The sequence below is a fragment of the Erinaceus europaeus genome, chromosome 7, assembly GCF_950295315.1.
Source record: "Erinaceus europaeus chromosome 7, mEriEur2.1, whole genome shotgun sequence".
Classification (NCBI taxonomy): Eukaryota; Metazoa; Chordata; class Mammalia; order Eulipotyphla; family Erinaceidae; genus Erinaceus; species Erinaceus europaeus.
The window spans coordinates 52,883,190-52,900,020 of NC_080168.1; the positions used below are offsets into that span (position 1 = coordinate 52,883,190).

Below are 16,831 nucleotides of genomic sequence, written 5' to 3' on the forward strand. Positions count from 1 at the left end.
TCTCCCCCCTCCTCTCCCCCATCTCCCTCTCTCTCTCTCTCTCTCTCTCTCTCTCTCTCTCTTTCTCTGTCACACACACACACACACACACACACACTCCCCTCACATATCCCCACACACTGTCACACTCCAGCACTACAACCACTTCCCTTTCCATGTGACTAACCAGCTCTTACCATCACAACTGAGAGCTGTTGAGGGCTGCTCAAGAAGAGTCAGGGAAACCCCACACTACAGATTCCCTGAGGCTGTGGCAGGGTTGGGGCGGAGCCTGCACTGGGAGCTGTCCACTTGTCAGAGGCGGAGGGCGGACCCTGGTGGGAGGGCTGGGAGTCTGCTGTCACTTGAGGAGTCCGGAGTCACCAGCCCAGAGTGTGAATATCCCTTCCGCAAAAGGACCCTGGGAAGAAGAGTGCAAGCCCCGCAGCCCTGGTAGCAGCAGCGAAGCTTCTTCCACTCCAGGTCCCCACCCTTTCCATCCTTTGCTGGTTAAAGCACAGCCGCTCCTGCCACGTTCCTGGAGGATCCGGGCGCTGAAGAGGATAGGGAGCAGGCGCAGGGGGGCTGGAAAGGCGGCATGCGTCCTCTGGGAGCCGCCCGGGCGCCCCTGGTCTGAGGCTGAAGCCCCACTTCGCCATTGTGAGCCGCTGCTGGGGATTCCTCCAGCACTGTCCTCTCCCACCTCAGACCGTGTCACGATGGGGCACCTGCCCACGAGGACTTGCAGCGGCCACCGCCTCCTGCCTCTACTCTGCGTCTTTGTGCTGATCAAGGTAGGGAAGTCCACCATCCCTTCTCCAGCCCTTGTGGTCCTAAGGACGCCCGCAGCACAGCGCTCCAACCCTCGGGGCGTGTGCGGGCTGCTGGGGCAGGCTGACCCGCTGCTGGAAGCGCGTGCTTTGTTGTCCGTGCCTGCTCGGTATCTTGAGGGAGCGGGTGGAAGAATGGGCAAGTTTACTCCCTCCAGCTCTCACCCTTTGTGCTCTCTTTCACGACCAAGGATAGTATCCACTTCCAAGGTGGGCTTGTGAGAGAGTGCTGCCTCCTGCAAAATGAGGTCACTTTGCAGACTGGTCGCCCATGTGCCCTCACGCTGCTTAACCTTTCCGCCCTCCCCGACTGGGTGAGAGGAGTGTGTGGCTGCTTTGTCTTAATTTACTTTCTGCTAGAATTATACTCTGGGTCTGAACTCCCTCGCTGCAAATGGACCCCAGGCTGAGGCATGGGCATGGGAATGGGCATGGGCATGGTTTCCTTTGAATAAAGGGTGTTCCCTAGAGTCTGGAAAAGACTCCTCCAGCCTGAGAATCCCTTTCACACTAAGTCTTTGGACTTGCCCCTACTCCATTTACAGAGGATGCCGCCTCTAAATTTCAGTAGGAGAAAAATCTGCGGAATTAACTTTTTTTCTGTCTTGTTTGCAACGTGCTGCTTCATGGTTTTACTTGAAGACAATGAAAAGGAGAAACTGCTTAAAAAAAATTCCTAGTTTGACAGCTGTACCATAAAAAAAGAAAGAAAGAAAGAAAGAAAGAAAGAAAAAAGAAAGAAAGAAATTTCAGTTAGATGTTTGCTTAGAAAGTGGCATGACTCAGTCTGAGCTAATTGTTTACTGGTCTTCACTGAGTCAACCTAAGTTCAATCATTATCATGAGTGCTTTTCCCTTCTCAGAGAAGCAAACTCAACAGTCCACAGGTGAGTGGGAGCTGTCCTTTCAGCACTGTGCTGCTGTTTGTCTTAGAAAATGATGAAACTTGAATGGCCACAAACGTTTCCCACAAGGAGACAGTAGAACAGGATCAGTGAATTAAGAGTAGCTTAATTTAAATGTCTAAATTTCCATCTTTCTGGAAAATTGGAATAATAGTTTTAGGGAGAATTAATAATGGCATGCATAAGTAAAATCCTAAATAATTGATTACACTGTATTTAAAATCTGTTAAATAGTAAGCTTGACACTATTTTTTTACTCTAAGAGGTGATGTTAGTGTACTCCATGAATGTATTAGATGTGATAAGTTTTTTATTATTAATTTTTGATTTATCATCTTCTCTCATGACTGCTACTCCTATGCAGTACTTGTGACTCACCATGCACTGTGCTAAGTGACAGCTAAGACTTAGATTCATAACACCTGATCCACACTCAACCTTGGGCATAACTGCAGGCTTTGTTTGAATTCTTCGTAATGGCTGAGAGTTCCAGAAAGGGGCAAGTGATGAGTTTGGGAGTGATTAACAAGTGTTAACAATTACAGGACAATTGTGATAAAAGTTCTAACCACACCTTAATGTTGGAAGGAGAAAATGCAGTCAGTGAGGCATTGTGGTATTCTCATGTATTCTCATGACTGTAAAAATCTTCATCCTATTCCTCATATCAGATATTCCTACACATTTACAGGTAAGTGTCTGTTACAATAAACTGTATCCTATGGTAATGCATTGGCACTGTCTTATCATTTAAAGACATATTATAACAGGGAAAATAACTTTTGCAAAATAAATCATTACTATTCATACTATAATGTGCTTTTATGTCACCTGAGTGTAATTATAGGACAGCAATATACTTGTAAAAATAGTAAGTGTTGGGAAGGGATGGATAATATAATGGTTATCCAGAGACTCTCAGGCTTGAGGCTATGAAGTCCTGGGTTCAGTCCCCCACACCACCATAAAACAAAGCTAAGTGCTTTGGTTTTTTTTTAAAAAAGTACCTATTGTGTGCCAGTATTCCAGGTATTTCATATATGCTCTTTGTTTAACTTAACCCTGTTTTATTCCACTTGGGAAGAGATGCTCAAAGTGATAAATTACACACACAAGGTAATATTTTCACATTTTACTTATAGTATATTATATGTAATAAGTTGATTACATAGTATAATATTTTTATGACTTGTCCTTACCTGCAGGTGATGATAAGACTGGAAAAAGTCATTATTAAATATAGCATTGTCCACTGAATCTCACTGATAGGCTTTTTAAAAAGTCTTTCTGTGCTGAGTCAGAAATAGACCACTTCTCCCACTCTCTCCTCTGAATCTCCATAGTTCTCATCATCCTGCCTATAAATCTTTCACGATTCCATAAGATAATCCTCCAGATAATAGTGAAAAAACCCTACAGACCACAAGTCAGATACACTCAAATATGAAACTTGATTTATAGTGATGTCTTTTCCATAGATCAGAAATGTGAGTGGAGGGATAATTTGAATCTGTGTGAGTGGCTGTAACAGTTTCATTGAATTGGCCCTAACATACCCGCATACCTGGCATGGCAGTCTTTGTGCTTCATTCATGGTTTAGTGGTAGGCACATTTTTGTTTGTTTGTTCATTCAGTTATTAGTGAATTAAAAGTGACTTACAAGACTATAAAATTAAGGAGTCGGGCAGTAGCGCAGCGGCTTAAGTGCATGTGGCGCAAACTGGCTAACAATTCCAGTTTGAGCCCCGGCTCCCCACCTGCAGGGGAGTCACTTCACAGGCAGTGAAGCAGGTCTGCAGGTGTCTGTCTTTCTCTCCCCCTCTCTGTCTTCTCCTCCTTTCTCCATTTCTCTCTGTCCTATCCAACAACAACGACATCAATAGCAACAACAATAAGAACTACAACAATAAAAAACAAGGGCAACAAAAAGGAAAAAAATATTATAAAATTATAGAGGTAGAGTTCCACACCACACCCACCACCGAAGTTCTGTGTCTCTCCCCACACAAACATCAAATGATAACCATCGTAATCCTCACAAAGCCTTAGAGACAATTTGAAGTGTAGCTTCTTTCCTTCCTTCCTTCCTTGCAAATTCATGTTTCAATTCTCTGTATTCCACACATGAGTGAAAACATCTAGTAATTTCTTTCACCTCCCTACATACTTCACTAAGCATAATCACCTCTAGTTTGTAATGATCACATTTAGTCAGACATCTCAGATTGTTTAATTATTCGGTATTTTATCATGATAATAGCTGATATTTCATAAATTTATTATTGATTATGGAATTAAATAATTTTGGTATTGGAAATATATTTAAAATTTATAGATATATATGTGCACATACATACACGTAGAGCTCTCTTATCTATCAAATATACTAGCAAGCCTCACTCTTTATTTTTTCATATAGGAAGATATTTTCAAGTTTTCATGAAAACAGTGTAACTTCTCTCATCTCTTTACTAAGAATTCTATCATTTCTTTACTAAAACTTCCCTGAAAACTGCCGTCTGTCTCAGTTCATCAGATATTAGTATTTTGTTAACTAGGTTGCAAATTATAGACTATGTCATCATTGGGAATTAAATTCTGTCTTCCCTGAAGTTGTGCTCATTAGTAGTCTGCTGGAATGTTTCCCTAAATGCATAGGCTTGGCATGAATACTTCTTTCTCTCTTAACCTTCTCTCGATATGCCTTTCCATTTCTGCTCCTACAATATATATAATCAAAGAACATTAGGTTTGACAGGGGCTTTGATGCTATTTTTCCAAAAGAGGTTTGTGTTTGATTCTATAAAGCTTGAGTCTTGTGACACTGGCCACACTGCTGTCATTCTGGAGGAATATCTACTTCCTAAGTCTGCTCTGCTTTTCTCTGCTTCCCTGCCCCTGTTCTACCCCCTCCCTCCACACAAAGTTTCACTCTTATTGTTGAGACTTGATTCACGTTCTATTTTGTCAATGTTGGCACATGAGCCTAATTGTGTCGCCTTTCTAGAACAGTCTGGATCATCCTTCTTGCATTGACGTTTCCTGTCATTAATTTATCTGTCAACTGACTTATTTGATAAATGTCACTGCCAGCCTTTTAGAGAAGCCCTTATACATATGAAATTCCCAGTCAGCTAGCAGAAAATTGGTGGGCTGGATGTCTATAGAATACATGGGGATAATCCTTTCCAATTTTTGTTTTTGTCCTTTGTTGTGTGAAAGATTGGTGCTATGTGAAAGAGTAGAAAATTCAAACTACAAACCAGTGCCTCATTTGACCATTAGATATGTGTGTTTCTGGTGGTCCAGGCAGTGGTGGACCTGGTTAAGTACTCCTATTACAGTGCTCAAGGACCCAGGTCAAGCCCCTGGTCCCCACCTGCAGGGAGAAAGCTTCACAAGTTGTAAAGCAGGGCTGCGAGTGTTTCTCTGTCTCCCTCTCTAACTCCATCTCCTCTCTCAATTTCTATCTCTATCCATAAATAAAATATTGAAAAGAAATGTAAAGTTATGCTTAAGTAATTCAGAACAACATGATCTGTACTTTATAAACACGTAACACTATTTCTAGCACTGTAATAGCCAACTTTAAGATAGTTGAACTTAACAGCACATTGATTTTAATTACTAGGCTGGGTGTGGTGTATTGCACCAAAGCTTGAGACTTGGAGGGAGGGAGGTATGGAAGGGAAGGAAGGGAGTAGGGTAGCTTTGAAGTCCAGGTGCTTGGTTATGGCAAAGGACCTATGTTGGGGGTGAAAGTGTTTTGCAGATACCTATCCCAGGAAGATGAGAAATTGTGCCTATGTCTCAACAACTGTACTGTAACCCATTAGCCCTCATCAATAAAGTTAAAAGAAAGAAACAAAAAAAGAAAATTGTAGCTCAAGTCTTGAGAGAATTTTCAAATATCTCTGGGGATACTGTTGATCCACCTGGCAGAGTTGTGACCAATAGAAGGGTTAGCAGCAATGACCATCAATACTTCTGTTTCATTCAGTGTCTGGTTCAATGATTTCAGTACACAGATCAAAGCCTGTTTTATTTTTGGAAGTGTAGTTTTCTATGTAATCATGAGCTTTACTAGATGGTATTTAGTATACTCCTCCAAATATATTGCATTTTTTAAATATAAAGGAGTGTCTATTTGTCTTCCATTGTGCCTAGTAAGTAATCTTAAGCATTACGTAGTTTAGTAAACAGAATTAAAAAATTTCAGTGTAGGGATTCGGGCGGTAGTGCAGCTGGTTAAGCACAGGTGGCACAAAGTGCAAGGATCGGCCTAAGGATCCCGGTTCAAGCCCCTAGCTCTCCAACTGCAGGGGAGTCACTTCACAAGCGGTGAAGCAGGTCTGCAGGTGTCTATCTTTCTCTCCCCCTCTCTGTCTTCCTCTCCTCTCTCCATTTCTCTCTGTCCTATCCAACAACAACAACATCAACAATAACTACCACAATAAAACAACAAGGGCAACAAAAGGGAATAAATAAATATTTAAAAATTTTTCAGCATTATAGGGGGTCAGACAGTAGTGCAGCAGGTTGAGCACACATGGCACAAAACACAAGCACCGGCTTAAGGATCCCAGGTGGAACCTGTGGCTCCCCACCTGCAAGGGGGTCACTTCACAGGCGGTGAAGCAGGTCTGTAGGTGTCTGTCTTTCTCTCCCCCTTTCTGTCTCCCCGCCTCTCTCGATTTCTCTCTGTCCTATCCAACAACAATAGCAATGACAACAATAATAATAACAATAACAACAAGGGCAACAAAATGAGAAAAATAGCCTCCAGGAGCAGTGGATTCATAATTCAGGCACCAGCCCTAGCAGTAACTCTGGGGGCAAAAAAAAAATCAGCATTATATAAATAATATTTAATAGAATTGTGAAATATGATAATCACTTATGACCACATTTTAAGGAATATAAAAAAATTGATAATACGCTATTATCATATTTTCATTGCAGTACTTATACTGAAAATAATTGAAAAGCTACCAGTTACTTAATATTAAGGATATATCAAAATCATTTACCAGTCATTCGCAACAAAATATAAGTGCTATTTTTCTCAAAATAGTAGTTCTTCTGATTGCTCATGTATTTGTTATGTCAACTACTTTCCTGTCATCATTTAACAAGTGGAGTTGAAAGACAGAACAGGGGCTGTGACTTTCTTAACCTCTATGTATGACCTGCAGATAATACTCTTCATGCACAGCATCTTTCTTATATTAACAATACTTACCAGAACTGGCAAAGACTTATGCTTTCTTCTAACATAAATCCCTCTATAATTTTGCCCCAAGAGAGAAGTTTTTTTTATATATGCTGGGTTTGGCTATATCTTTGGTGATGTTTGAACTGAGGTCTTACAAGAGCATTGGTCAGCTCTGGCTTATGGTGGTACTAGGGATTGAACTTGGGACCTTTGGTACCTTAGACATGAAATTCTTCTCCCATAATCATCATGCTATCTTCTCAACCCATTAAGGTTATACTTTGTATTAATGACAGGAGAGAAGAGAGAATTAGAGTGTCACTCTGGCACATGCCGTGTCATGGAACTCAGAACCTCATGTTTGAGAGTCCATTTCTTTATATACTGCACCACCTCCAAAGCAACTTGACCTAGTGTTTTAAAGAATTCATCTATGGTGATCTTAGAGATCCATTGATACTAGAATTTCTAAATTAATTGATTTTGAGGTTTTCTTTCTTCCTTTCTTTCTTTCTTTTTTTTTTTTTTTTTTTTTTTTTTTGGTTGCACTTCTATATCTGAGGAGTCAGAATCAAGGTTAGTATGGACAAGTAGGATGAGTAAGAAGGTGGATTGAATGGAGTGAGAGTGAAGGCAAAACACAAAATCTCTTGTTCTCCTAGTGCTTTTGGCTACAGCGGTTCTGTATTGCTTCTACCATTCAATCAGAAGATTATGTGAATGAGCTTTTTAAATACCACTTGTGGACTTTAAATTTTAATTAGTAAGCTTGTCCTTGTGCATGATTTCCCAGTTCTCTGAGATACAGAAACTTGGGTTTTTCTCAGAATATGGTACTTTCTGATTTGTTTTTCTAGGTAGAACTGTGTTTTATCTCTATGTCAGAAAAATCATCCTCAATCAGTCATTCATAATCTAGTTCTCTGGTGAAATATTTCTGCTTTCACTAGGCATTCTTGTTACCTAAAAGGCCAACTTGCCTTCTGAGTATATTAAAGCCACTAGAAAAATAGAAGATGTTTGAAACCAAGGTCATAGAAACAAAAGATAGAAAATTATAGTCATTTGGAAATAAAAAAAAACATAGGGGCCCAGTGGTGGCACACCTGGTTGAGTGCACATACTACAATGCCCAAGGAGTTGGGTTCAGGCCTCCAACCTCCACCTGCAGGAAGAAAACTTCACAAGTGGTGAAAGCAGTGCTGTAGGTATTTCTCTGTTTCTTTACTGTCTCTTTATCTTCCCACTTTCCTCTTATTCTTTCTTGTCTCTTCCCCCCAAAAAATTAATTAAAAAAAGATCAGAAACAGATAATTAGAATTGGAAATAGGACCCTGAATTTGAGAGTTGAATTACCTACTATAACATGTTTAGTACTTTCTATAAGAGAGTGAGTATAGAGAAATAGTAGAAAAGGTTCTTTTGAAAAAAATTATTGCCCCTACAGGGGCAGGGGAAAAGCTTTGCAAGTGGTGAAGTAGTACTGCAGGTACTCTGTCTCTCTTCCTATCTCCCTCTCCCCTATAAAATTCTGACTGTCTCTATCCAATAAATAAAGATAATAATTAAAAAGAAAAATATTGCCACTGGGTCTCAGCACCTACATGACACTCAGCACTCCTAGCAGCCATTTATTTTATTTTTCAAATTATTCTCATTTTTTTAAGAAAAGAATTATTTATTTATGAGGGAAAGAGAGAGTGCAAGAGCACCAACCTTGCATATGCAGTGTGGGGTTCATACTTGGACTTTTCAAGCTGTTAATATGTTTGTATTTTTATCTATTTATTTATTGCTTTTTAGAAAATTATTTATAAAAAGGAAATACTGACAAAACCATAGGATAAGAAGGGTACAACGCCACACAATTCCCACCACCAGAACTCCATATCCCATCCTTTCTCCTGATAGCTTTCCTATTCTTTAACCCTCTGGGAGTATGGACCCAAGGTCATTGTGGGATGCAGAAGGTGGAAGGTCTGGCTTCTGTAATTGCTTCCCCGCTGAACATGGGCGTTGATAGGTCGATCCATACTCCCAGCCTGACTCTTTCTTTCCCTAGTGGGGTGGGGTTCTGAGGAATCAGAGCTCCAGGACACATTGGTGGGGTTGTCTTTCCAGGGAAGTCTGGTTGGCATTGTGGTAGCATCTGAAACCTGATGGCTAAAAAGAGAGTTAACATATAAAACCAAACAAATTGTTGACTAATCATGAACCTAAATCAAGAGGGGGAAGAAAAACAAAAAGGGAGGGGGAGAAAGGAGAGGAGAAGAGAGAGATCCCTACAGCACTGATTCATTGCTCATGAAGCTTCTTCCCCTCTGCAGGTAGGGACTGAGGGCTTCAACCTAAACCTAGGTCCTTGTGCATGCCAATGTTTGTGCTCAACCATACGCACCACTGCTTAGCCCCTAGAAAAGTTTTATGAGAACAAATTTATTACCATCTTTCTATTAATGTGTGTATAATTACATTTCCTTATTGAATGCTTGTCATTCATTTGACTTTTCACACTTCCTAAATAAGAATGCTATGATATCCATTTTTCTTGTGAAACTGCTGCTATCATAATATTCCTGCCTTTTAATCTTGGTTTTTAACTCTCAGTTAATCTTTCTTGGACTGTTGTTTTCCTGGAAGCATATTATACAAACGTTCTCAACTTATTAGCCTTTCCCCCAAGCCAAAATAGGCTTATTTTGCTTCTTTTTTAATACTAAGTCTATCTGTTGGGTGCCAAAACAGTGACTTACTGCCTGATCGCATTCAACTAGTCAGTCACTAGGCATCTGTTGTCTCCCAGAAATAGTTAGATATTGTAGATCCAGGAATGAATCACAGTCAGTTGAATCTTCACAAATGGTGTTGTGGGAAAATGCACAGAGATAAAGATAATGTCATTAGAATGCAGTGAGCATGGTGCAAAATGCAAGGACTGGTGTAAGGATCCCGGTTCAATCCCCCAGGTCCCCATCTGCAGAGGAGTCACTTCACAAGTGGTGAAGCAGGTCTGCAGGTGTCTATCTTTCTCTCCCCATCTCTGTCTTCCCCTCCTCTCTCCAATTCTCTCTGTCCTGTCCAACAACAATAACAACAACAGCAGCAGCAACAACAATAATAACTACAACAATAAAACAAGGGCAACAAACAAAAATAAATAAATAAATATTAAAAATATATAAGGAAGAATACAGTGAGCTTTATTATTATTTTAACACAATAAAATATGAAGTACCAGAAGAGATGCTCTTGAATATCCCTAGTGATTTGAAAAATGGTTCATGTAAGATGACACCTGAGCTGAGTCCTGAAGCACAGACTTGAATTGAAAAATATGAATATAGAGGCAGAGAAAACCACATGAACAAAGGGCCAATGTTGTGAAAGCATGACAGTGTAGTTGTAAAAGGAATATAGAAAAGTATATTTTAACAAAATGAAGCAATAGAAGCCAGGTCAGGGATAGCCATATAGGAAGTGCCAATAAGATCTTTATTCTCTAGGTGAAAAAATACTGAAATATTTAATCAAGACATAATGGAATACATTTTTTTTTTGCCTCCAGGGTTATTGCTAGGGCTTGGTGCTTGCACTACGAATCCACTGCTCCTGGAGGTCATTTCTCCCATTTTTGTTGCCCTTGTTGTTATTGTTGTCACTACTGCTGTTGTTGTTGGATAGGACAGAGAGAAATCGAGAGAGGAGGAAAGACAGAGAGGGGGGAGAGGAAGATAAGACACCTGCAGACTTGCTTCACTGCTTGTGTAGCGACCTTCCTGCAGATGGGGAGCCGGGGGCTCAAACCGGGATCCCTGTGCTGGTCCGTGTGCTTTGTGCCAGGTACACTCAACCCGCTGTGCTACTGCCCGACCCTGGCATTTTTTTTAACTTAAAATTATTTATTAGGGGGATTAATGTTTTACAGTCAACAGTAAATACAGGTGTGCACATGCATAATAACATTTCCCAGTTTTCCACATGACAATAAAACTCCAGTTAGGCCCTCCTCTGCCATCAAGTTGCAGGACCTGAACCCTGCCCTCTCCCCTACTCCAGAGTCTTTTACTTTGGTGCAATACACCACAGTTGGCATTTTAGAAAGAGCTATAAGAAAGGCTGGTCCAGCGGTTTAGCAGAAGTTAAACTCCTAGGAGGTTATTTTATTTGTCTAATGAAGAAATAACAAATGTTCACACTAGGGACTAAAGGATAATGAAGATGTGGTTTACATACACAATTGAATACTACTCAGCTATAAGAAATATGGAATCGTGCCATTTTTAACAACATGGGTTACTGTGCTAAGTAAGTCATTCAACAGAATAACAAATACCATGTAACTTTATATATGGAAGATAAAGAAACAAAGCAAAAACCTAAGCACTTAGACTAAAGGAACACAACAGAAGTTACCAGAAGGGAAGAGAGAAAAGTGAGTAAGTGGATTTAAAGGAACAGTATTTGCTAAGTGGAAATTGCATTTTGGGTGAGCAACATAACTTGTACATACAGAGCTGACACTTAAAAGTCTATATACCTGAAACTAATATAACATTATAAACTAATGTTACTTAAAAACAAAAAATACTCACAAATTAATTGTGTAACTTTTTTTTAGATGTGGGGAAATGTTGGGTAGTATACCACCTCCCCCTGGCTTCTGCTTAACCATATGCCTATATAGGGATTTACTGATTCCATTCAAAGCTTTGGTCTATTTACATAAATCACTTTTACATTTACATAAAGCACTCCCTCCAGGGCATTGGTGGTTCAGTGATAGGATTCTCGCCTGTTCCACCCCCTCCTTGTCACACTCTGATTTTCACCAGTCACTTTTCTCTCCACCCTCTCTATATCACATCCTGTTTCCACCCTACTTGGAGAGTATAAAAACAGCTACTCTTCTGATTAAAGACACTTGGAAATTGTTTTCCGGCTCCGAGAGTTCCAGAGTGTATCTCCTGCGGAAGTTAGTGCGGCACGAGTTCCTGATCCCTCTCCCACGCAGCAGCCTAGATCGGCTCTCCAAGCCAGAGAGCACTAGCTCGGGAAGAAGTACCCTCAGGCTATCCCGGCAGGGAAATGGGAGTACAGGGTAATTTTGGGTAACCAATTCCTTTCTTGGGAAACATTTTGAGATAGCATGTCTACCAGGTAGTGTCCCTTTTCAGATCAGCTTCTCCTTTCTCTTCCCTTCTTGGTGCCAGGATGCTTTGTTGTAGAGACTGCTTCTTCACTCTGCCTTGCCCCAGAGCTTGTAGTGAGTTGCACTGATTGAATCAGTAGTAAATGGATAGGAGAAACAGCACTTCCTCAGGCTTCCCCCCTGGCTGACTCCCTTCAATGGTGGCTTCCTTCCCTCTTCCAGTCCTGTGACCCATACTCTCTTATCAGACCAAGTTCAAGAAACAGCCCTTTCTCCTTTGTCCTTTAAAGGAAATAGCTTTTCCCTGAAGCTAGTGTCTGGGTACTTTTTATCCCTATTGAGTGAGTGCCATCCCTCTGATTCCTGTGTTGATGATAGTCCTTTCATTAAACTTTCCATGTTTGGGAGTCGGGTGGTAGTGCCCCGGGTTAAGCGCATGTGATGCAAAGCACAAGGATCACAAGGACCACATAAGAATCCCTGTTCAAGCCCCAGCTCTCCCATGCAGGGGAGTCACTTCACAGGTGGTGAAGCAGGTCTGCAGGTGTCTATCTTTCTCTCCCCCTCTCTGTCTTCCCCTCCTTTCTCCATTTCTCTCTGTCCTATCCAACGACGACAACAGTAACAACAACAATAAAACAAGGGCAACAAAAGGGAATAAATAAATATTAAAAAAAAAACACCTCTCGGTAGTCGGGCGGTGGTGCAGCGGGTTAAGCGCTCGTGGTGCAAAGCATAAGGATCGGCGTAAGGATCCCAGTTCAGTCCCCTGGCTCCCCACCTATAGGCGGTGAAGCAGGTCTGTAGGTGTCTTTCTTTCCCCCTCTCTGTCTTCCCCTCCTCTCTCCATTTCTCTCTGTCCTATCCAACAACAACATCAGTAACAACAACAAGAACTACAACAATAAAACAACAAGGGCAACAAAAGGGAATAAATAAATATTTTTTAAAAACTCTCCATGATTGCTACTGACTGTTCTGCTGAACTCTGATTCACATAGGACATGTGAATTTGAGAGAAAACATCTTGACTTCAGACTCCTGGAAAGAGCAGGTATTTACATAGGAGTCTGATTTCTAGGGCAAAGAGCAGACATGGAGGAATGAAGGGATGTGTTCCAGCAGAGGGCAAGGCAGAGAGCACAGTGGGTCAGTATGAGGTCTTGAGGAGAACCACCACTTAGTCTAGGACTTAGAAGGTGAAGAAAAAATAGCCAGAGAGGTACTAGAGGAAAACAAAATCAAGGAATTTCAGCTCTAGGAAATTTCAAGTGAGAGGGATCAGCCACTACAATCAGTTTTGCCAGAGAAATCCTATAAGCTTGCTGACTGGAAAATACTTTGTATTGGGAAATAACTGGGTTGTTGGTATCTGTGGAGCTTATTTCTGAGAGTGGAAGAGTCAAGAACTGGGCATTTGTTAAGTGCCAAGGCATCAGTCAATTCAGAGAAATCTGACATTCGTTTCTCAATAATACTACTGGCCAGCAGAAGGATACAGGGGAAGAGTTTTCACCTCTCCAGGAACCCCTGGATGACCTGTTGTATTTATTTCAGAGAACTGTTGTCAGAAGTAAGTAAGGCAGTGATCGCAAGGCCCTTTAAACAGTACCTAGAATATAATGAGACTTGCTGTTATGTACAAGAATAAAAAGAGAAGGAAACAAATAGAACAGCATAAATGAACAAAGAAAATCCAAAAAGGGCAGAATAATCGACACATTAATAGAATAACATAATCCAAAATGTGTTCTGTGAAATTCTAGAGACTTGCTATACTGTAGACATATTTAGAAATAAACATGAATTGAGGAAATAGTTCATCTTTATTTAAACTAGTATTAATTCATATTATTATACCATGATTTCTGAGCACCATTTGTTAATATACATTGTGTCTTCTAAAAGAGGCATCTTGTATATATATATCTTTAATGGTCAGGAAAGCATAGTAGTGGGGTCAATTATAATTTAAATCTCAGAATCAAAAGAACTTCCTTATAGGAAAATAATCACTCCCAACTTATTTTTCAGGGACTGACAGGCAACTGCCTTAGGAGGAAAAAAAATGTACATCTTATCATTTTTTTATGGGCTGCTCTAACTGTGGGTTTGGTCAATTAATTATACATGAAATCAGGTATCTTTTATTATTTTTATTGTTAAAAATGGAAAAAATATAAATTTAATGATATTTATTTATTTATTTTGCCTCCAGGGTTATCACTGGGGCTCGGTGCCTATACTATGAGCCCACTGCTCCTGGAAGCTATTTTTTCCCCTTTTGTTGCCCTTGTTGTTTATCATTGTTGTTGCTACTATTATTGTTGTTATTGCTGTCATTGTTGGATAGGACAGAGAGAAATTGAGAGAGGAAGGGAAGACAGAGAAGGGAAGAGAAAGATAGACACCTGTCGATCTGCTTCACCGCTTGTGAAGAGACCCCCCTGCAGGTGGGGAGCCAGGGGGTTGAACTGGGGTCCTTATGCTGGTCCTTGCGTATAGCACCATGTGTGCTTAACCTGCAGCATTAACAGCCTGCCCCCATGTTATTTTTTAATGACAGAAAGAGATACAGAGAGAGGCCAGAGCTCTGCTCAGCTCTGGCTTATGGTGGTGGGGATTGAACCTGGGACCTCAGAGCCTCAGGCATGAAAGTCTTCTGAAAAAACATTATGCTGTCTGTCTAGCCCTGGAAAGTGTGTTTCAACATACACTTGTCTTGATCTAATGATCTAAAACAACAGTATATCCTGTTTAGTGTATTTCATTGAGTCAAAAAAAACATACTTTTCAAAGTCCCATCTCTTCTTCTGTCTAGGTCTTATTTCTAATATTGCTGTTGGTTAGAATTAAATGGTGAAATTGCTGTCAGCTGAGAGATGGCTGTCCATGTCTCTATAGACTTTTTGCAGTTCAGTCTTGAGATAAACTATTTCTGCTTGTAACTTTCATACATGCTTCCTGCATAATATTATGAATCACTGGTATGCCAACAGAACTGACAGCTTATAAAGATAAAATGTGAGAAGCCTGTCAACACTGCCTGTCCCCTCCTCTCCATCACACTATTTAAACACTCTATACAAATCCAGGTCTTCTGTCATTTCTCTTCCTTTTCCATGACCATAATAACTTGTTGGTAAGAAGACAATTCTTTTTTGACACACCAAGAATTGATGGCAGGTGACTTGCTAAGGCAACATAATGGTGTTACATTAGTGTAAGATAATTGATTTTTTTTCTTTTGTGAACTTAGTTTATAGTGGAGAACTCATCCCTCCCCCTCCCTTCCTTCGAGTCTTTTGCTTTGATACAGTACACCTTACCCAGTCTACGTTTCACTTTGTTCCTTCCCTCCCTTTCCCCATAAATTAAGTCCCGCTTAGAAGTGAGATCATGGGAGTTGGGCAGTAGTGCAGCGGGTTTAGCACATGTGGTGCAAAGCGCAAGGACCCGCGTAAGGATCCTGGTTTCAGTCCCTGGCTCCCCACCTGCATGGGGTTCGCTTCACAGGCAGTGAAGCAGGTCTGTAGGTGTCTATTTTTCTCTCCCCCTCTCTGTCTTTCCCTCCGCTCTCCATTTCTCTCTGTCCTATCCAACAACAATGACATCAATAACTACAACAATAAAATAACAAAGGCAATGAAAGGAAATAAATAAATAAATATTCAAAAAAAAAGAAAGAAGTGAGATCACTAAGCATTTGCCCTTCTTTTGGCTTATGTCACTTAACATGATATCTTCATGTTTCATCCAAAATGACACAAAGGAGATGACTTCATCATTTTTTACAGCTGAGTAGCAGTTCATCCTGTATATATACCACAATATTTTTAGCCACTCATCTGATGTTGGTCATCTGGGTTGCTTCCAGGTTCTAGCAATTACAAATTGTGTTGCTGTGAACATATGTATACACAGGTCTCCTCTGATAAGTGTTTTTGTTTCCTTTGGATAAATCCCCAAGAGGGAACTTGCTGGGCCATAAGTTTCTAGTGTGCTGAGAAGTCTCCAGACTATTTTCCACATTGATTGGACCATGTTATACTCCACCAGCCATGCAAACATGTCCCTTTCCCCCCACATCCTCTCCAACATTAGTTGTTTCTGTCTTTTCTGTTGTATGGCATTCTCACAGGTGTAAAGTGACATCTCATTGTTGTCTTTATTTGCATTTTTCTGATGACCAGTGACTTTGAGCACTTTCTCATGTCTCTCTTGGCTCTCTGTGAAATTTTTGCCCATGCTCTCACCCCATTTTCTAATGGGGTTGCTTGTTTTTGTTTTTTTATGTTAAGATTTTTTTTTCCTTCAGGATTATTGCTGCGTCTTGGTGCCAGCAACACAAATCCACTCCTCCTTGTGGCCATTTTTTCCATTTTATTGGGTAGGACAGAGAGATATTCAGAGAGGAGAGGGAGGTAAGGAGAGGAAGAGAGAAAAAGAGAGACCTGAAGACCTGTTTTGCTGCTTGTGAAACATCCCCCTGCAGGTGGGGAGCTGGGGACTCAAACATGGATCCTTGTGTAGGTCCTTGCACTTAGTACTATGTGTGCTTAACCAGGTGCACTGCCCAGCCCCCAGTGTTAAGCTTGCTGAACTTTTAATGTAATTTTATTATTTATCCTTTGAGATCTTTTGTATAAGGATCGTCTCCCATGCTGTAGGGTGGAGAAGACAATTCTTATTCTATCCCATTGTGAACTGTGGTGACTAAATTTACTATGGAGAAAATTGCACAGAAAGTTA

At 40.7% G+C, this 16,831-nt stretch overlaps 1 protein-coding gene across 2 annotated transcripts in view; it reads left to right on the top strand.

The window, feature by feature from the left end:
- Positions 1 to 372: 372 nt before the first annotated feature.
- Positions 373 to 16,831, top strand: part of PTPRO (protein tyrosine phosphatase receptor type O) — a 284,837-nt gene continuing 268,378 nt past the window's right edge. For both annotated transcript variants that reach the window (XM_060194429.1, XM_060194430.1), the window contains exon 1: positions 373 to 773. In XM_060194429.1, coding sequence (XP_060050412.1) covers positions 699 to 773 — 75 coding nt within the window. In that variant the 5' untranslated portion in view covers positions 373 to 698. The remainder of the gene's footprint in view (positions 774 to 16,831) is intronic.